Source organism: Lissotriton helveticus, chromosome 3_1 (assembly GCF_964261635.1).
Source record: "Lissotriton helveticus chromosome 3_1, aLisHel1.1, whole genome shotgun sequence".
NCBI classification, from domain to species: domain Eukaryota; kingdom Metazoa; phylum Chordata; class Amphibia; order Caudata; family Salamandridae; genus Lissotriton; species Lissotriton helveticus.
Window position 1 is genome coordinate 1,544,213,288 of NC_136061.1, and position 22,475 is coordinate 1,544,235,762.

The 22,475-nt window shown below is 44.8% G+C and overlaps 1 protein-coding gene across 1 annotated transcript in view; it reads right to left on the reverse strand.

The window, feature by feature from the left end:
• Positions 1-1,924: 1,924 nt before the first annotated feature.
• Positions 1,925-22,475, reverse strand: part of IL10RA (interleukin 10 receptor subunit alpha) — a 28,615-nt gene continuing 8,064 nt past the window's right edge. Inside the window, exons 2-7 of the mRNA XM_078682265.1 lie at positions 17,975-18,095; positions 14,921-15,099; positions 13,855-14,024; positions 11,459-11,606; positions 8,885-9,009; positions 1,925-4,558 (exon numbers count right to left, since the gene is read on the reverse strand). Coding sequence (XP_078538391.1) covers positions 3,653-4,558; positions 8,885-9,009; positions 11,459-11,606; positions 13,855-14,024; positions 14,921-15,099; positions 17,975-18,095 — 1,649 coding nt within the window. The 3' untranslated portion in view covers positions 1,925-3,652. The remainder of the gene's footprint in view (positions 4,559-8,884; positions 9,010-11,458; positions 11,607-13,854; positions 14,025-14,920; positions 15,100-17,974; positions 18,096-22,475) is intronic.

Below are 22,475 nucleotides of genomic sequence, written 5' to 3' on the forward strand. Positions count from 1 at the left end.
GGTTGGGAGGAATAGGCGGAGCCCTGGGAATTGGGTGGGATACATTTTCAAGTAGGTATTTGATAGCTGTGCTGCAAAGTGTCCCTGGAATTATTCTTAAATGTTGGCAACTATGAGAAACAGGTGTGCTTCAGTGCTTGAATTCCTGTCGGCGAAGAATAAGGTGCATCAGCAGAGCCGTGCCAGTCTCAGTATTCAGATACCAGCAGGCAAGACAGGTCTAGAGTGAGATGTATTTGCAGAGCTGTAGCAGGGGAAGTGGAGAATTAAACTACATGTGGTGATGTTTTTGAGGACTGAGGTCAACTGATGGAGATGTAGGCTGACTCCGGAAAACCAATGATATCTGTGCATCAGGATTTGAAAGCACTGGATGAGGGGAGTGTGGGATGCCTGGAGTCGCATATTGTTCCGCAGGCCAGGATAGAGGTGCATTGACAGAGCTGAGTGTGGGGTTCCTGGAGAAGCAGTGGCTGTTACAGGTGAGGCCCGAGATGCACTGGGAGAGCTGAATGTGGGTTCCCGAGGTAGCAGAAGATGTTGCAGGACTGGGTAGAGATGAACTGCTAGAGCGGAGCATAGGAACTATGGAGTAGCAGAAACTGTTGAAGGTCAAGTTATAGGAGCACTGGTCAAATAGAGTGTGAGATCACTGGAGTTGTAGAAGGTCCTGCAGATCAGGAAGGTGCACTGAGGTTCTTTGGTAAAGCAGAGTGTGGGTCTCTGGAGGTTATAGAGGGTCTTTCAGGTCACAATAGACATGCCCTGGCAGAGCTCAGTGTGAGTTCTCTGGAGTAGCAAAGGGAATTTTAGGTCATGACAGAGGTGCACTGGTAGAGCAGAGTATGGGATCTCTGCAGCTGCAGAAAGTCTTGCCAGTCAGGATAGAACTGCACCGGATGAGCTGCGTGTGAGATCTCTCAAGCAGCAGAACAGTGGCCTGCAAACCTTTTACATAATTATTGCATAATTATTCTACAAAATTAGCAGAACTGAGCACATTTATCAATTCAAACACTGCAGTTATGTTCAGTTATCTCTTTTAAAAATGCATGATTACCAACATGCTATTTATAGCCTGCCCTCCATGGAAATGTAGAGCAAGGGTTGAGTTGGCCTATGGGGCAATCTGGCAGTGCCCAATGGGCTGGTCTGACAGGTAATTGTGTGTGGCCTATTTTGTGGCTGATTGTGGGCCTGTTTTATGGTCTGGCGGGCCATTTTATTGCTGCTGATTTCCTTGATATTACTACACATATTACCTGCAGCAAGCACAAATGCATGCAGTCTCCCATACATTGCAAACCATAGTTACAGCATGTTGGTACAAGTTCAAAACTGCAAATGTGAACTAAGTTTTTTAGCTATCCGATTTCCTAACAGGGGACACTTTTATTTTGGAGCCTGAGCCTATTTTCTCTTCCAGTTCAACCCTGTGTAAAAGTATCCATAAAGTGATCCATTATCAGAAATGGGGAAGACACTTTGAGGGTTATTTAGCGCCCTTCGTACTTTCCCATTTTCACACTTACTTCTAGCCAGGACATGAGTAACAAAAGACATTAATGATGGCCCAATACAGAGTGGCTCCCTGCCACATTAGTTTCTTCCCCCAAAACCATGATTTGTAACTGTTTGCTGAGGGCATAATACATGTTCCCCTTAGCCAGACTCTCGCACACCCCCATGAGATGAATTCAGCTCCCCATCCCCAGGAGGGCCACCTTGCATCTAGTTTAAAACCTCAGTTGTAGAGGATGTTGTGGGTATGGCTTAAGGTGCACTTGTAGTCCTGTGCCTTGTGTGAGTTCTCTAGTAGAGGAGGTGTTGCAGATCAGAGCACAACTTGGAGCAAAGTGCAGACTGGAACTGGACTTATGTAACAGTTACAGTTACTCAATACAACTGCATATCTGGCTCATTTAAAAAACACACTTTATTAATAATAAATAACATAGATTAGATTTACAAAAATAAATATATTGTATTTTCACGCATATTTAAAAAAGGTACAAACAACAAATCAGAACTCAGAGTATTTTGACAACATTCATTGGTGGTCCGCTATAATAATGAACAATGTGTTACCCCAAGTACAGCACTCGGGGTCCTCATAAGCGAACAACACCTTCTCAGTGAGGGTTGGAAGGAAGGCATTATCCCATCACTAGTGCAAATTTAGGCTTCCCCTTAGGGAAGGAGAGGTTTTGGAATATGCACCCTACACCAGATAACACTCTGGGGCTGGCTTATCAACAATTTGTGCCACTGCAAAGTCACTGAAAGTGATGGAAACCAGTGCAAAGTGTTGATAATCCAAAGCAAAACTTATTTTTGTACTAGAAGAGAACCCTAAAAGTAATGCAAATAGTGTTTTGGACTTATTTGCATTGCCTTGCTTCAAGAGGGTGTCTCATGGGTAGTACATGGGTCTTTCATGGTCACTGTCACCTTACCTCCTATGGTTTTTGTCGGAAAGCCCTATCTACTAACAATGGTAGACATGGCTGTGTGGCAAAAAGTAACTTCTCCTCAAGGCAAGCATTAACAAGGAGAGCTGTTTTTATTTTTCCTAATTTTTCTTACATTGCTGAACTGTACAGCGTATGTGTGAAAAGTTTTAAAGTAGGTCTACACATCATATTTTGACCTGGAAGGGTGCTGTTTCAGTACAAAATCCAATACACCACAAACACCTTTTCACTACGGTGCAAAGGAGTGTGTATGGCGCTAAGCAGTCTGAAAGAGTGCCAATGCTAGGGAGAGACCTGCCGTACCATATCTTAATAAGTATGGTGCTGCGTATGGAGGAGTGCATTCAGGGCCGACGAGGATATAATGGCCACATCTCCTAAAACCAAGGGCCTATCACTGGAGCATGTGCAGTTCATATCTTACACACCCAATACTAGTGCACTGTGATCAACCTCTGGTTCGTTCCCTCCCGAGGGCCTCCTTCTAACTTGGAATTCTGCAGTCACCAAAAACCTTAAACGAAGAGTCCTGTAGGCCACGCCACCTGAGACGAGTGCCGGGAGCGTGTATTGAGGAGTCTCTCTTTGGTAAAATGGGGTGATGTGCTGATCAGGGGTCCTTCCATCCTTTCTCCCTTACAGTGCCATACTCTGGAGTGCATCCAGTTATTATGAGAAGTAGGAGCAATAGTAGGGGCAGAAGTGGTACTGCAGTACTGTCTTGTAAGCAACAGTCTCCAATGACTTCAAGACTTCACCCAACATTGTAGTTCAGGAAGGAATAGAAGAACCACCTAACCCCTGACGAATAGAATTTAAACCTCGTTATCCCTCCTTCCGCACCTTCTAGCAATGTTACAGCATTGACCCCACGGGGGCAACCATACACATATTTTCATATAAATAACATAAATAAAATAAAGTTAAATAAATATCACTGGTCATGGAGTGCAAAAGCTGACAATATATCACTGTTCTCAACATTCTGAGTATCATCTCTTTGATCTATGACATCACCCCCAGGTTCAGATGAGTTCACAGTAACTATTCAGAATACCGGAAAAGTCACAAATGGAACCACAGTCATAAACCAGAGGTCTGCAGGCCAACCCACAAAATGGCCGCTTTCCTAAGATCTCCAGGCTGGTAGCGTAGTCGCGCATCTTCTTTTCCTAGGTCTATCTGTCTTTGATGTCAACATCTACCAGTGAAAGAGTATTGAACTCCAGGTGGAATCCATCTTGTGTTCTCAGACTCGAGGCCAGTGGGAAAACCACGTCAATGTCAGTTATAAACCTGCCAGGAATGTGTTTTTCTGCTATAAGGTCTTTGCCAAAGTCTTCCTCTGTGACAAGATCACTCAACACTGTGTGGACTAACCCTGGACCTTTAAGTTCCGAGCAGACCAAGGAACTTGCTTGTCCCCTCTCACCCAATAAAGAAATGTGAGTTTGTCCCAAAGTTTCTCTCAAATAGCTAAAGCTAATGCATTGCTTTGCTGATTGCTTTAAGTATCCATTGACTTCAGCCAGTGGAGGGAGGTCAGTCTTGCAGAGCTCAGCTTCTAGCTGCATAGTTCTTTGGAAAGTGTCTAAAAGGCTGGAGATGCCCTGGACATCGGGTCCCTCACACATAACCTCATTTTGACTGGGGTCATCCTTGAGCTTTGATTGTTTCAAGTATACATGGCTCGCCGCATTCACTAGATCCAAGCCACATTCATTCTCGTTACGCTGCTTACGATAGCCTTGGCTTTCCGTGCAAGCAAGCTCACTTGACTTGGAGGTGGTCCCGCTCACGCAGATGCCACTGTCTGTGCCGGTCCAGCTGACTTTTAAAGGTCGAGGCACTACAGGAGACTGATCTGGGCAGCCCAGTGATGGAGTCGGGGACCGGCTCTCACTCTCCAAAGAGATCTTGTCACCACAGAAGCCACTGTCTGTGCTCAGCCGAACTGGGGAGCTCTTCTGGAGCATGGACAACTTCTTTATCGACTCCTCATCCAAGCTCACCACCACGTCCTCAATCCATGAGGGGGGCTGCCATTTCTCCATCCAAAGAGAGCTGGCTTTAATGGGCGATTTCTGAAATAGAAAGGAATCAGTTAAAATTTAGCGCATGGTAGAGAGTGACTAATGTGAGAACATTCATGACACTGGTTATTTGCAACAAATTAAACATTGGCATTTTTACTCAAACAATATGATCAGTGTATTCAATAAGGGAGCTTTTGTTGTTGTTGTTGTTGTTGACATTGTGATATGGAGCTTGCGCCAAGTAGACGGATCAGGTGGTGGGGTTCATCATAAACACCCCAGGGCAGTAGAACTGCAGTTGGTTTTTCTCCTTCTCACACTATTCTGATTGCAAGAACTCAGATGTTGATTGGGCTAAAAGTTAATTTTGTTACTTAGCCGGACAGGTCTCTAAAAGGCTGCTAATTAAAATCATTCACATATCGTGAGGCTTGCAATTAAGATGTTCCCTAGGGTGTCGCTGAGACCCTATAGAGCCAGAGTAGAGTCAGTCACATGCAGGCTTGCCTTTGAAAACACTTGGAGCAGGGCAGTCAGTCACAAGCAGGCTTGCCTTTGAAAAACACTGCGAGCAGGGACAATACTCTGGTAGCAGATTCCGGTAATTTGCTGACACAGTATAGACTGGCTGATCTGAAGTGCTCCAAAGTCTCCACCCTCTTCCCTTTGGTGCATGGAAAACTTTAAGCTAGTGCGAGACGCATGGTCACAGGGTTCCAGGGCACCCCTATGGCTTTAGTTAAGTGAAGAGTTCTGCATTTCTGAGCAGCTCCCGGCCCCCTATGCAGAAGGAGGCTCGTGGAATGCTAAAGTAGTCCAACCCGGCTGACTGTGGCGATGATATCACGCCGCCACGCAGTCCACGCACGCCTGGCTAGGAACGTGAGAACGCAGCAGCTGGGAAACAGAGGAGGCGTCTGGCCCTAAGCCAGGACCTCGTGCAGAATGACCTGGAAGCATTAAGAAATGCTTCCGCGGTCACGAGCAAGAAACTCTGCTACTGCAAGATGGAGAAAGGCAATCATAGGACATCTGCCAAGTATGCAGCCAGCAGCATCCAACACGGAAGTCAAAGCAGACAGGCTGGGAGCAAAAATGTGGTACGGGAGGGGGGAGGGGGTGAAGGCTAGAAGAACAGCCTTTTTCGGGCTGGAACAGCTGAAGTTAATGACAGAATCGATGCGTGCAATGGTTTTATCTGCCACCATTTTCTGGTCCTAATCTGGTCATTTCAAACACTGGGAGCGATGACATGGCTGTTTGCTTCTGTGAAATGTATTAATTCCTGGTATCTGGTTTTATTAACTTTCCTATTATGTCATACCTTCATTCAGGTTATGCAAATCCAAAGGCAGACTTCATTCTGGTAAGAGATCAACTGTGACTAGATGCTTCCAAGTCAGCTGAATAGTGACTTTAATGCCAGCTTGATAGAAGACTGCTACCTGTGCTGTTCATCAGACCCTTCATATAGCTCCAAACACAATAGAGGCCTACCAATCCTATTCGACCTACAACAATGTGTGTGATTTCTCAACTTCAATTTGAGCATCATATCGTCACCACATCCTAGCCTTCTCTACTAATACATTTACAATCTTTTCTCAAGTCTTGAGAAAGCCACAGGTGTGCGAAACTAAAAGGTTGGGTGTGAAATACTCTCCTCCCATTGCAATGGGAGCAATTATCCCAACATTGGAAACTGCAAGAAACAGCATTTGATATTGAAATAAAGTTCTTGTCTTGTTCATTTCTACTTTTTATGATCCGTCTAAGCATAGACATTTTTAAAATTTATGGTTTTCTATTTATGATGTATCATCAATATCCATCTCTCTCTCTGTCTCTCTCTCTCTCTCTATATATATATATATATATATACACACATATATTTATATATATATAGATCGCCGAGATACAGGTGATCCCAAGTCGACCTTCTGCAGCTGATATATATATATATATATATATATATATATATATATATATATATATATAGCTCCTAACTCCACCAGTCACTTGTAGAACTCTTCCTGGGTGGCTCCTCCATGTGAGGGTGGAACTCTCATATTTATAAACGCTCCTACTTCCAAAAGAAAGTGTCAGCACTCACAGGGTTTCAGGATGATTTATTTCAAAGGGCAGACGTGTTTCGGCGATTGCCTTTCTCAATGCTCGTCCGAATACAAACAGGTTTTTTGCAGACTCTATTTTCAAGGTGTTCAATCACCATGTCATTTGCTGTCTAGAGAGGGGAGGGATGCTTGATTCACTGTGCTGTTGCGGGCCCCATCTTAGGTGTATCCTAATATTGCCCTGAATGGGAGGGATGGATGTCAGTACAACGCGATTTTTTTGATCGCGGTACTTTACAACGTGGTTTTCACAACGCAAGTCGTTACAACGACTTGCGTTGGAGGGCGCTGGATTGAGGATTAATTTAATTTTCTATTCCAACTCCAGCCCATGTAACAGTAGGGAAGGTGTTGGAATAGAAAATCAAACTATTCCTTAACCAAGAGCGCCATCCAGCGCAAGTCGTAGTAATGACTTGCGTTGTATTGGCTGCGTGGTAAAGGTTGTGCGGTGTAAACACTGCGTTGTAAACGATGTTTCCCCAATGGGAGTATCCTCGCAAACAGACAACCCTGGATGGGCTATCTCGCCCTTCTTCGATCTGCAGCCCCTCAATTCAATTCACTATGTCCTTCGCCCCTCGCCCATACCACAAGCCACGTTTCCTTAGCAGATCGCTGCCTGCAGGGGTTGGTCCAATGACCTATCCGAGAGACTTGGATAGTCTTCGCATTCAACAACAGGAACCTCTGTGCCTCCATGCACTCTTGCAGTGGTTCTGGTAGTGTCCAATTATACAACAGCTCCTAACTCCACCAGGCACTGGAATTCTTCCTGGGCAGGTGCTCCATGAGGCTGGTACACACCTTCAATCCTAGGGTTAGTGTGGCAACCTCAACTTTTTTGTCACTGTGTGGATCTTCCATATGCAAATGGAATGTTTCCTTTTATACATTAAATATCTAAAAAGCTTTTAGGCTTTTTCATTTGGCTTCAGTTGATAGGAATGTAGATCTTATTTTTTGCAGCACTCCTGAAAAGAACTTTTAGGATGACATGGTCTGTCATTCATCTAGGGTGAGACCTTAAAGCTCTCCCATTCCCATGAACCTCCACCGGGACTCTTACGCTTGTTTACAGATCTTCACACCGGAGGTGACTAAAAATGTAGGCCGACCACATCATCAGGCTTCTGGTGGAGGAGCGAAGGACTGGATTTCTCAGGGCTTCTCCCACACGTAGGGCTCTCGTACTGTGCAGCTTGTAGTCAACTGGTGTCTAGTGAAGGAGGAAGGCCGCATCGGAGCGCCATCCCATCCACATGTTGAGGTCTGTGTCCTGTAGTGCAGATCACCAGGCTTGTAGATGAGGAATAATGACCCCATGAAGCTTCCCCCATGTGTAGAGGTTTCACCAGTGGTGTAACATAGGTCCCGTGATACGGGGGGCCCCCGAGCTCCAGAGGGCTCTTTCAGCCTAGTACCTTGACCTGAGAGCTCCTGACTGACTCCGCAGGGGGACCCCTCCATGTACGTTGCAGGGGCCCCCTCAAATTTTATTACGCCACTTGGTTTCACACAATAGAGTATATTACCAGGGCCGTGGAGGAGGAAGCAGTGCTCACACCAAACCTCAGAGGATTCTCTCTGCAATGTATATGTCACGTGCTGCCCTCCATCAATGCCTAGTCCCTGGTAAAAGCCAGGTGCCACCCCTTAAAGCACTTTTCCCGGGAGTACAAGCTCGCTGCTGCGTAAAAACCTTACTCAACTGTGCATGGCAGGTGGCAACACAAAGAAAATGGATGAAACATATAGACTGTGAAGCCATGGAAAGCCAGACGGATGATATCTTTTAGCTTAGTTCACCCTTTGACAGTGTTTAATTTGTAATAAAAAATAAGTGCCAGGGCTCTGGTCAGGAGGCAGCTAGCACCAGCCCATCTCCTGTTAGCACCGCCCAAAACATAACCAACTACTACCTATGAAGGTTGGGAGAAGATGTGCTGTTACGGCCAGAGCTGCCAACTTTTGAGCTGGGGAACCAGGTGTGAGTCTCTGAGTCGGCTCAACAGCTTGGGATTCTGGGCAAATCACTTAATCTCCCCGAAAATGAATGCGTCCTCAACTGGTGCTCCTGAAGAGCGCTGGTGTTGATGATTAGGTGCCCGTGGTCAGCACCAGAGACCACAGGCTCAAATTAAGCACTGTCCTCTGCTCGCCCTCCATCCATGAACCTCAAAAGCAAAAAAAAGCACACACAGAACTTTTGATGCATTTAATAAAACTCGTGACGTACTAGCATTTCCGGTGTTTTCATGGGTTTCTTAATGTAGAGACAGACGAAGATGTTGCCAAACACCAGCAGCATGCACAGCACGGTGATGCAGGAGAAGGCGGTCAACACTATCACACCAGTGCGAGCTGCAAAGAAACAAAACATGGCGGCGTCAGACTTCTCGTCATCACGTACACGCACAGCAAACAAGTGTGCAGCAAGCTTCATGGTATGCCTTATTTACATTCGATTTTTTTTACATATTGAGCAATCCAGGCCCTGAAAGACATCGTCGCCTGAAAAACTAGAGTTGAAAAGAATGCACAGAGGAGGAAAACGTATGTATTAATAGTAAAGCAATGAGGTGGTGGCAGCTGTCTCTAAAGTAGTAAAACATTACCATGTGTTTTTTGGTAAATACCAACCTGCCCTGCACAGTCAGTCTCAATGATTATAAAGTGAGAACAACATCTGCATAGTATGAGGAATGGCGGGTGATTACAACTATAAAGAGTAACTCAATTGTGTAGTGGGACAACTGCACCGATCGGAGCTACCCAGTGTGTCGCACAGGTGTCAAATACGCCTGGTCAAGTAAATAACACAACACAGGCGCCAAGGAGAGGTCAGTACAGGCCTGGGTAAGGGATGGCTGCAATGGCGCAGCCAGGGTGTCATGGGCCCTAGGGAAAGGAAAGAAATGGGGCCCATGGTCACTGAGCTGTGAAATACAGCAGCAATCAAGGTTCAGTGTGTCCTTAAGGGCACTTGGCTACTGTGCCACCGCACCTGCTGCACCAAGGTACAGCCCTGGATGAAATCCACGTATCAGAGAAACCAGCAGTGGGCCAAGGTAAGGCCAGAGGAGGGGTGTGAGCCAGGTATATAACACAATGCAGGTGCCGGGGTGGGGGTCAATGCAGGCTGGGCAAGACTGGCAGCCAGGTATAGGAGAAAACAGTGCAGGTGCCAACGTGAGGCCAGTGGAGGCCTGGGCAAGGGGTGTGAGGCAGGAATATATATATATATATATATATATATATATATGTATGTACACGAAAGTCCCTCCTCAAAGAAGAAAAGACGCAGCAGCCCAGAGGGGAAGTGTAAGGAGGGGCTTTAATCAAACAAATAGCAATCTGGTGGCGGCGGATGCATTTCGGCGCAGTGGCCTTCCTCAGCGCCCAACACCAAATGAAATGTCTCGAAAAGCCTGCCTGCCGCTTGTTGATGTAGGCGCCACTCCGCTCCTCCCCCATGAGAATTCTCTCACCTGTTGTGGCGCGTTGTGTATCTGCGCACCACGACTCCCAGAATGCAACATGTTCTCACAATCCGGGTTGGTGCAATGGGGAAGGGTGACTGGTGTGATGAGTGGGTGGCGAAAAGAAGCGGCAGGATTTGATGGGCTAATTCGGGTTGTTTCTTGAATGAAGTCACTCCTTGTGTCCCCTTTGACTGTCAGTCCCTCCAGCAGAGCGAAGTGTAGAGCAGGGGCGTGATGCCCAAAGAGAGGTAGGTAACCTCAACCACTCCGGATCACCCTGCAAGGGGGACGGGTACCGGACCAGTCCATTACTGGAAAACGAAATCAAAAAGTCATGAGGCTTTTTCGGCCAGTGAAGTCCGGACCCAGAAAATGACAGGGGCTCGCTGCAGAGCGCCTCTGGCTGTGCGCTTAAATATGTACACGAAAGTCCCTCCTCAAAGAAGAAAAGACGCAGCAGCCCAGAGGGGAAGTGTAAGGAGGGGCTTTAATCAAACAAATAGCAATCTGGTGGCGGCGGATGCATTTCGGCGCAGTGGCCTTCCTCAGCGCCCAACACCAAATGAAATGTCTCGAAAAGCCTGCCTGCCGCTTGTTGATGTAGGCGCCACTCCGCTCCTCCCCCATGAGAATTCTCTCACCTGTTGTGGCGCGTTGTGTATCTGCGCACCACGACTCCCAGAATGCAACATGTTCTCACAATCCGGGTTGGTGCAATGGGGAAGGGTGACTGTTGTTCCGAGTGGTGTGATGAGTGGGTGGCGAAAAGAGCGGCAGGATTTGATGGGCTAATTCGGGTTGTTTCTTGAATGAAGTCACTCCTTGTGTCCCCTTTGACTGTCAGTCCCTCCAGCAGAGCGAAGTGTAGAGCAGCAGCTGCAGTCTCCCAAAACGCCACCACGACAACAGAGAAACCACGCAAATCCAACGTTGTTTTTAGGCACAGGTATTTAATCGGATCGAGTTACTAGATCTGACGCATTTCGGGCATCCGCCCTTGCTCACAGATAGTCAGTAAATAAAATGGTCACCATTATATATATATATAAACAGTGCAGGTTATAAAGCGAGATCAGTGACAGCCCTAGATAGGGGTAATAGTATGGTACCCGTGTACTATCCAGTAAAGGTCATGGCATGGTGGACGGCAAAGAAAGGTAATGTGATGTTCCTCTAATTTGTGTTATAGATACTGCATATGCTCAACATTTATATACGAATAACTCTAACCAAATGTCATTTCAGTGGAAGCCATTTTACATGTATCTCTGGACTCATAAGAAGCAGCCTCAGGTTGAAGTGCCGCACCAGGAAGGAAGGCGTCTTACCCTCAGCGGGCACAGACGCACAGTGCGCCTCCGTGGTGATGCCCAGGTTGGGCCTGGACCTGATCTCGGGGGTGACGGTGATGCAGTACTGCTCTCCCCAGGCCAGGTTGGACACATCAAACTCTGTCGACTCCTCGTTCTGCGTAAACTGTAAGACAAAAAGGAAGAGTGTTGTGTGCCGCTGCATCAGTGCAGGCATGAAAAAGTGCGGACCGTTAACGCAAATCCTCGATGCGGACCGGAAAAAGGCCGCAAGGAGTCTCGAAGCTTGCATTCCAAGCAGCAATATGGCTCACTGGCAGAACTATCATTACAACAGGAGAGGGGTGTTTGACCTAACTTCACTGCTGATAAATGCAGCAATTTGATAATCCCAAATTGGATCCCGCCAACGCAAAGTCAGCACTGAGGTTGGGAAATAAAGAACAATAAACTGAGTAATAGTGATTTCTGTTATTTACAGTGCATAAAAATAACAAATGTGATATGAATGGCCTTCTGTACCCCATTTACGGCTGCCATTTACTATCCAGTAAGAAGGTAGGTGGACTCATTTTCCTTCCTCGCGTTGGGATCCATGGCACCCTTGCCACATCACACGCTAGGAATCTATGCCTTCCTTCCAACTAATGTAGGGTTGGTCTGATCTTCAGAAAAATCAAAAGTCTGGACTCTATAAATAAATATGAGCTCTGGAACACCCTCTGTCACATATCAGACAACTGAAATGTGGTTGCCCTCCCATAGCCGTACCAGCTTTAAAACGTAAGTCACCACTGTGCCTAACTTTTTTGCAGACTCAAACGCCTTTTAGAGTGGAGTCAGATATAAGACTGGCTCTGCTTCAGCCTTATCAGCATTACTAAGGGAAGTCCAGCATGCGACTGGGCGTGTCCCAACCCTATTGGCCTGTAGAAGTGAGTCTGATATGTGTGTAACACTGCCACCGCTCCACTGTCCTTTCTGAATCATATGTTGCATATACGACTGACACTATCCCACCTTACTGTACAGATGAAAGCTAGGCTGACCCTCAAACCTAAGAACAGCAGGGATGTCTCTCAGCGAAACCTGCCCGCTCTGCGACTTCTTTACTGAGGGGATAGTGTCAAAGACACTAAGAGACAACAGCGAAAGCTAGCTGCATCTGCCTGGAAGTAATACAGCAAGACAAGAGGTAACTTTTGCAAAATCTGGGAAGCAATTATAAGGCCTTTGCTAAAAGTTCTGAAAGTTTGGACTTAGAAACTTTTTCATCTTTGGAGCAGTGGCGGCTCCTCCACTAAGACGGAGGAGTGTCACCCTACTGCTTTAAAGCAGTGCAATGGAAAACATAAAATGATCATAACAGAAGATATTATCATTTTATTTGTAGTAGTCCAATTGCCGCACCTGAAATGGGCATGACTGTTTGGCCGGCACATTAATGCGCACTTTGCTTGTTCTCCATCCAGGCTGTATTACAGCCTGGTTGGAGAAAATGCTCAGGCTCCCACTCCCTCTCTGAGCGCCGAACCACGGCGCTCAGACTAATCATGACGCTGCTATCAGCAGTGGCGTGATTGGCCAGGGGAGTCTGAAAGCCTGGGTGGTTCCTGTTCCTGGTTCCTGCGAGGAGAGGCGGTGACTGGTGACAACGACCACCAGGTAAATTTTCATTTTTATTTATTTTGTAGCGCCACCTTACCCCGCACCGGTCCTCTACCAGCTGTCACTGCTCTGGAGAAATCAGAAAAGGTTGGATCTATCGCCAAAGACCCTATATCGGTTGGCAAGATTTGCTGGTTTGTCTCGCAGTCTCTGTCCCAAAGCCGCAAGTTTTCTTAGACGCATCAGTACATTAGCAATAGAGCCAGTAGAATTATGCGGCATGGGAGGACCACATTATGCGGCAGAGTTAACTAACTATTGTGGCAAGAAAAGGCAAACTATACTGCGTAATGCTCACATTTTATGACAGTATTATTTGCTTATTTTGTCATTTGTACAAATGTTGACATTATCTTGGTAAATATTTCACCTCACTAGTACCAGTTTAACATCCAAATACAGAAATAAAGAACTGAAAGGTCAACCTATCTGAAGAGAGTCCCACTTCATGGCAACAAGTGTCGACAGGTTTTTACTAACATTTGATCCATTTCAGCTAGAAGCAATTATTTTGTTCAAATCTGCAGTAGATAATGGATTATGTGGAAAATCTATAATTATGCAGAAAACACAACAGACTCAGATTCACACAATTCCAGTGGCCCTAATTAACAGCACCCTCCTGGGAGGATGCAGCATCTTCATGGTAGGATCCTTTTAATGTATTAGGGCGAGCCTAGCCTCCCACCTCCGTTGTCACCTATGGTGCAGTAACCCCCACAATGCACCGCCTGCCCAGGCCTTACCAGCAAGTTATCCGAAGTTCGGTTGATGTACACGCGGTAGGCCCGGTTGAACTTGAATATGTCCTCATAACGCAGGGTGACGTTCTGCCACTGCAGGGCAGGGAGGCGCAGTGCCACGTGGATGGTGTTTCCCTCCAATTTTAGGTCCACGTCAGGGGGAGGGAGCCGGACTGCGAATACAATCAGGAAAAGCACACGTGAGACTTCGAAAGGAAACCAAAGACGGTGTTTGAATAACTGCACTGCATCGTAGTGCCTTTACAACGCAGTCAATACCACAACTGCTCCATTACCACGAGTTCAATTACAACAACTTGCTTTAGAGAATGCAGTGTTGGACTGGTGTTGGATTTTAAGTCCAACACCATCCCTACTGATACACCACCAGGAGTTGGAATAGTCATTTAAACTATTCCAACGTCCAACGCTTACCTAAAGCAAGTCGTTGTAATGACTTGCGTTGCAATGGAACTCGTTGTAACGACACATTCGTGGCATTGACTGCGTTGTTAAGCCATGTGTAGTTTTTGCAAGCGTGAGAACAGATGCCATTCCGATGCATATTATGAGCATAGTATCACTGCCCTACAGGGCAGCTGTTCCATTCAGTAATCATAGCAACAATCCTGTACAGCATGACTCATCAGCAGCTTCATCACTTCAGCACTACTATGTGATGAGACAAAATCCCAACATTACCATAAGAATTCTGTATTTCGGTGCCCCAGAAAGATTATATTACAATAGTAATAGCATTACAGCAGTAATACATTAATATTAGCATAAGAGCATTACAATAATAATAATAAAAAAATTGTGTTGCAATAGCAATATAATAGTAATGGTATTGCAATAGTAAGGCAGTGTTACAATAGTGTCCCAGGTACACAACATCATAGTAAAACTGCACAATAATGCACCCAGGGTGCATCAATATTTCCTGAATACTGCACTCTAATGTTTAAAAACCACAGCATTACCCTATAAATGCTGTTCAACACTGTACCAAACAAGCAGCGTTACCAGCATATTTAGGCTACAAGTTGCAAAGGTCATAGTCTCATACCTTGCTGAGGGATGAAGCGGCTGGTTCTGGTCCAATTCGAAGTCTGGTTTCCGGACACGGCTTGGACTCTAGCGAAGTAGCCCTTGCTGATGGCCAAGGTCTCCACTGTCAAGTCGCAGGTGCGACCAGTGACCTGAGTGCAATGCACTGCTGACTTCCAGCGATCACCATCACCGTACCTGCAGTTGGCAGAAAGTACAAAATGGTGGATCTCTGCAGTCCGATTGGTCCACAGTACCCAAAGGACAGGCCGGAGGAAAGCGGCCATCATGTATAGGATAAACTTGCAGCACTGGGAATTGAGTAAGTGCCATAGACTGACCTGCACGTTACACTTTACCCATGGGCCACCATTTTGGGATTCATTTCTACACATTTGCATATCTCACTCAAACTCAATCCCTCTAAAATCATGGATTATTTAAAATTATTATTTTGTTAAAGAAAGGAGACCTAAATTGGTTATTTTCACCACCTATACCTTAGGTGTTAAGCACAAGTGCATATATTCTATCCTATATGTAATGTGTAGCTCTAGAGTTGGGCTCAGTAATCTAGCGAGTCACAAACACAACTACGCCGCACCCACTAAAGTCTCAGTCACAAATCAAGACACAGTAGGGAAGCCAGGGCTAGAAGGCGCTGCTAACCTCACAGGTAGAAATAAGGTTTTCCCTTGGTGGACAATTAATACAAATACTGGATTATAAAATTGTCAACAATGAGAAATATCACAAAATATCAGCCCATACGTTGAATTTGAATTTGAATATGGATTTATATAGCGCGTAGCTACCCTAGGGCGTCCCAACGTTGAGGCCTGCCTCGTTCTAAATATAACCAAACAACATATAAAGTGTAATATTAGAAAATATTTTTATTTAAAAATCAATAGTGTTTGCAGTTAAAAAATATACACATAACATTTTACAAATCATAACAACCTTTTAGTGTATCATAAAAACATATATTGTACCTATGCATAAGAAAGAACAGTATTACCCTGAGTAGCTGAACGTTAGAACAATATATTAGATGTTGATCCTATAACAAGAGAGGACACACCTGTTCCCCAACCATATATGTCACAAAAAAATCAAACAGAGAGACATAGAACAGACAGTGCAATTTGTCATCATGTAACACACCAGGATTTGACAATTTAAAAACCAGCCCTAGTAGCAAATTCTTTAGCTTATCTATAGGGTTAGTTATTATCCCATCCATTGTGTTGAATGTAGCATAGAATCATATTTAGCCCCTCCTGCTCTGGAACAGCGAGGCAGAGGATTCTGCAACAACAGCTGTAGCTGGAATCTGTGTGGGGACGCAGTGCATTATGGGCGTGAGGGAGCAGACAACAGGACAGGCTGCTCCAAGGCACTGGAATGCAGGCTCGACAGGAAGGGGCAGTTCTGTAGCTAGGGCAGTTTCAGGATCTCAGTATTATGCGGTGTACACACCTTCACTAGTCCTTTAAAACTACCCTATTGACATAGGTGAGGGCAGCTCTTTTCTGGGGGTAATACTTAAAAAACATAAAAAGTGAGAGGTTGGCCTTAAATTAAATAAATTAAGATTGTATTATTCCAGTAAGGATTTAGCACAGTGACTGCAAACATTACCTACCCGCCCAGACCTGTAAACCATTGCGTGGCATACTGTGCTAAAGGTTCAATTAATACTCACTTCTGATTGGCTGCTGCGGGCCTTGTACTGTACATGCCTGGGCTGACACTGTATAAGAAATGTGTTCATGCACCTGGTAGGCAACTGAGATCTGCGTCCCTGATTTGGCAGTCAACCAAATTTTAAAGGAACTCATTTGAGAAAACATAATTAAACCCAAGACTGGATCTTCAAATTCGCCCTATGAACTTTGTTAAAGTTTTTATTGGCGTATTTCAGTGTTGTATGATTTTTCACAAGGGCATTTCTTCAAGGCTACGCTTTCCCTGTCCCTCAAAACACAACCAAACATTGTTACCATCACGACAGTTAGTCAATACTGTCCATGAGCCACAAGTCCCGATAACGTGTGCAGCCTGATCATAGATTAGGAAAATAAACACTTATTGATGTAACTATTAGGTTTGGTGCTTGATTCCGAGCTCTAACAAAAAAAACGCCTGCTGTAGTGCAAAACAATTTAAAAAACGATTGTGTTCTATATAATGTATGGATAAGATAGAGAATTGTGTGTGATGTCAGAACTATTCATATGTCAAATAGTCCCTCATGCGTTACAAAGGAGGCAAAAGGAGACACCCAAACAGCCAATAGAAAGAAGGTGAGATGGAAATACCCTTTTGGGCTGATCCAAGTAGTGATTGACAAGGCCTCAAACCAATGGCTGAAGCTTCCCAAGCCAAAGAAGCCAAAACTCAAGACTTAAGGCAGCTTAACCAAAGCCCATTAGAGCAAACACTAACACAATGACTTTGCACTAGCAACCGTTCGACGTCAAACCTAATGCATGATGTAGACCCCAATACACATCACGCCTAAAAAAATGGTGAAAGTACCCATTCCCTGTCAAATGTAAAATCTGCTGGGGAAATGATGGGAGAGGGGGAACGGGGAGGGAATGTTCCCACTACAGGCTCTATTTAGTGTGATTCATTTAATTGAGTGTTGAAGTAGAATAAGTGTTTAATTTGAGCCCGTGGTTTCTGGTGCTCTGCACCAGTACTTAATTGTCAACACCGCCACTTATGAAAGTCTGTCGAATGGTGGCACTGTTTGTCTAATTTAGAGTTGAGCACAAAAGTCGTTTACTAGAAACATGTTAAAACAACTAATACCTGCCCCCAAGCCATTCTTATAGCTTTGGGGGCCTAGAATAGTCTGAATTGTCACACTTGTAGGAATGCAATGGTTAGTAGTTGTGTAGCAACTGTCGCTGGCAGCGGCGGCCGAGGCAATGGATGGTACAAGCTGTAGTAGCCTCCTGACGGGAGCCCTGGCACTTATTGTTTTATAAATTAAGTAGTGGGTAGAATTCTTCTCCTACCCAGCCACCAGAGCACTCAAGTTCCCTGCTCGGGTACTCACTTTCTATACTCGACCTTGTAGAAGTCTCCTGCCATCTCGCTGTGCCCTGGCTCCCACTCGAGGATGTGTGGAAAGAAGTCCAGCTTAAATTTCACCCACTTGGGCTTGAGCAAGCCTTCTCCTGCAGAGGCAGAGAACAGAAACATACATGGATTAGGCCAATACAGTTTCCAAAGGAGCACAGTTAGCGGTGAGGTTTGTGGATATGCGTTCACACAGGCAACATGGATGGAATACAGACATTGAGGTTTTAACCCCTTCGCCACGGGGCTAATTCCCCCGCGGCGCGGGGGGAGGGGGGCCGCGCGCGGCGCCGCGGTGCTTATGACGAGCTCAGCTCGTCATGCAGCACAGTGGAGCTGTGCTCATGACGAGCTGGGCTCGTCACGACTCTGCCCACTCAATGGAACCCCCACACAGGAGAGGAATTATCTCTGCATGGGCGTTCTGCTGCAGTTATGACAAGCTCAGCTCGTCATGAGCACAGCTCCACTGTGCCGAAGGAGTTTAAATACAGTAAAATGCCACAGCTCATAGCCGCCAATGGTCTCTTCATCACCAGTAGCGGCCCGTGGTGGGAGTGCTGCCGGGCGCTGAAGTGGGGCATGGGAGGGGCAGGGTGGGGGATAGTAAACTACAGATTACAGCTGATTAGAGGTAAGTAAACATATAAATAAATAAAACAAATTTCGCTGCGCGTTCTGCATCGCCACTGTTCGTCACCTACCCTGGGTGCTGCTCAGGGTCAGACTGGCCTGGGTAGGTTTTGTAGCTGGATGGGCCGGTTTTTACTGTACATTTCCTTGATATTACCACTTTTTTTTTTTAGCTATCTGCTTCCCTTGTGGGGGCTACTTTTATTTTTGTACCCGGGCCTATATTTTTTGTTCCAATCCGACCCTGGCGTTGCTCATTGACAAATTGCGTAAGAAGGAATGACTGGGTCAAGCCAGGTGAGCCTCAAACCTGTTGGGTACATATCTAAAGTGTGCACTCAACCCACTGAGCAATCTTAGCAGCCATGATGAAAGACTTGATGGCGGGGATGTAGCGATCAATGCTGCAGCAAGTTAGTTGGCAATGGTGCCTCGAGGCCTGAGGCGCACACTGACCCTGATCTTTTCTATAGTTTACTACCCAGCCAGCAGTCAGGGGGTTTATCTTCCAGGTATGCACAGGGCACTTGGCACCTCTGATGTGCCAGTGGTGGGTGTAGGGCTCTTTTCAGCCTTTATCCTTTATCCTTAAGAGATTATCCATCAAAAACCACTAATTCAGTGTCTTTTCGAGGGTCCACTGAAATAATTGTCAAACAAAGTAGCACGGGTGGAGTTTTGAGAACGTTTAACCCAGTTCAATGGTCTTAGTGGGTAAGGGATATTAGCAGATTCCCTGGTAGGGTATGTTTATGTTTATAACAGGCAGCTTTTCTTGCCCCAAAAAAAGAATATTGATTTAAGTTTGGTTTTGCAAAATTGAAACCCAGGACCAGATTAATATTAAACGAAGTTTGCATACACCTATGAAATAATGGATGTCATGTGTTTCCTTATTAGTATATTGGGTCAAAATGATGGTCATTTCAGGCTTCAATCAATAGACGTGGGAACATTGATTTTTAAGAGAGCTAAATATGAAAAGTCCACGTAAAGTTACTTCATCCAGTGTCAGAATGAGGTAAGGTGCATCCAACAGGGGAGTGTGGGAAGGATGATAGGGATGTTAACAGCAGTTGAGCATATATACACTTTACTACAAGTTGTGAAAACACAGACTGAAAAACCCTTGGCAGCACCAACAATGGCCCAACACATCTGCTTCCCACAACAAATAATAATACTATATATATATATATATATATATATATATATATACACATACATATAACAAAAGATGTCTAACTTGAACCTAAAGTTACTCTCAAATGCTTTCGCCCAGTTATGCTAACAATACTACAGGGGCCAGTGCACGAGCACGATGGGAAAGATAATTACCTATTTGTGAATTAAATGGCAAAATTACGAAGGTTTGCTCCAGCGATCTGCGCTAGGTGAAGGTGCGGAAGCTAACAGCGCACGTGCCCTGTTTGTGCATGGTGGAATTATAAATAACATGAGCAATAGGTGCATTATTCACCATTACCAGATGTTACACCACAATCGGTCAGAAAGTTATTCAATTTGTAATCTTGGAGTCACGCACAATTACAATGTATTATTTAGTGGGTGCGTGATTTGAGTCCGATTTTTGCATTCATGTCATAAGGGCGCCTTTGGAGGGAAGTGGGATTCGGTGTGTTCTACGAATGTAAAACTGGTAAGAAATTTAGAAGGGAGATTTTAAGAAACGTAAATAGTCTGGCAAAACATGTTTTTCAGTCTATGTTTAACGTCACATGGAAACAAACATACTGATGTACGGATTCTAGTTTCAAAATAACATTTAAAATGTCACTGTTTGACAGGCTTCTTCTTAATATCGAAAATATGGAAAATGTGAACACTCTGTTGAAGTTTGCTTTGGAAGATTTTCTTTGACTTCCGTTGGCTGTTTCTCTCTTTATAATATCCGGAACAACAGAGCTATGTTTAACTTCACCTCGTCAAATCTCCATTTCAACTTATGTGACTGTCTTCTGCCACTGAAAGTTGCAAACTTTGATCTCAGCAACTTTCAGTTTTTGAGTATTTTTTGATTTCGCATAGAAGTGTTTTTGTTTAGCTTTTCTCCTGAGTCTAGAAATCTGAAACTGATTTGTTAGCCGCAGGAAGATGAAAGCGCAGAATGAAGATACCTATTATTTAAGTTAAGTGTCACCAATGGCATAGCATGGTCCTGGGCACAGGGGTGGTTGCCCCGGGCGCAAAATTCTTAGGAGGTGCAAATTGTAAAAGAAAGAAAATTCTCACTCATTTTTTTTTTCTTTTAAACTTTTGCGCCAGGATGTGCTAATGATGGATGCTGGCACCCTCGCTACGCCGCTGAGTGTCACATTATTGCATCACATTATAGCATTGCACTGAGAAGTACTTATTAAAAGTGATAGTTTGTAAGCATAAACCATGAGTGAACTAAGAAACATGACGAATACCTTGTAAACCATATATGTGGCCCAGATTAATATAGAGCAGGGGTCTCCAACCATTTCTGTAATAAAAACTACTAATGTTCAGTGAATATCATCCAGAGCAACTGTTATTACTCTTGTAGTAGTGAGTAAATCAGACAAGATTACATTAGTGGCCACCCCATGCAAGATTGCCAGCAGTGATCACCTCAGTGCCTTGAGATTTCCACCAGTAATTCAGAAAAGGGCTATTAATTTGGAATGCCTCTACATGGGTAACACATAACAGCTGTTGCTGTCATGCCCCTGGTACCCAGTGCTTAATTTGAGCCGGTGGTTTCCAGTGCTAAGCACCAGCACTTAATCATCAACACCAGCGCTTGAGCACCAGTTAAGTAGACACAAATTCATTTTTGGGGGGCACAGGGAAATTAAGGGAATTTCCCAGAATGACAGGATGTTGAGCCGACACCAATACTCGAACCTGGTTCCCCAGTGCCGAAGTCGGCAGCTCTGGTCATTAGGCTACATCTCCTCCCCACCTGTAGGATTTGTTGGTTCTGTGTTAGGCAGCGCTTACAGGAGAAAAGGGCTGGTCAAAACTGCCTCCTGACTTCTTTTTTAACAAATTAACCACTGCTGGTACCAAGGTAATAATATGAGTGAAAAGTCTCCCCAGCGCTGAATGATTGATCACTCAAATCTCAGCTTTAAATAGATTTTACAATGTCAACCATTTCTTTTTTTCTAAACATCAGTTTAGGAGTTCTTCAAATATAAAATGTTAATCTCGAATACAACTTTTTCAATTTTGGTATACATATGTTTATTCAACCAAGCAAAGGCTTCTAATTCAGTAGGATGGGCTGCATGTAGAAGAGCTATTTACAATTAGCTGGAGTGCTACCTCTAGGTGACGAGCTACTCGTTGGAGAAGCCAATAGAGCAACACAGTAGTCTATTTGATTAAATAAAAAAATATTGATTTTTACACATCTGGTATTTTGAACTAAAATATCCTAAAGGGCTTTCATATGGGATAATGAAAAAAAGGAATTATGGTAAATAACATATTTGCCTAGGATCACATAGTTTAAGCAGGGAGGCCATGATTTATATGGGCTTACAGGGCTGACTTTTTGCATTTTTCTGCACTTTTTATTTAGCGCGAGCTCGATCAGAAGGTGTTGGCGCGCTTTACATGACAAGGTTAGATTCATTTTGAAAGGCAGATGAAGATAAAGTGATTTGGCCAAAAATCACAGGAAATTGAGCAAACGCCAAGACTCGAACTTGGTTCCCTAATTGAAAGGCTGCAGCTCTGACCGTAACGCCACATCCAGAGTAGAGGGAGGGTAGCAGGCACATGCTGCTTGAAAGCTCATCTTGTTATGGGCTCCAGGTTCCAACAGTACCTCGAGCTGAACCAAAGCC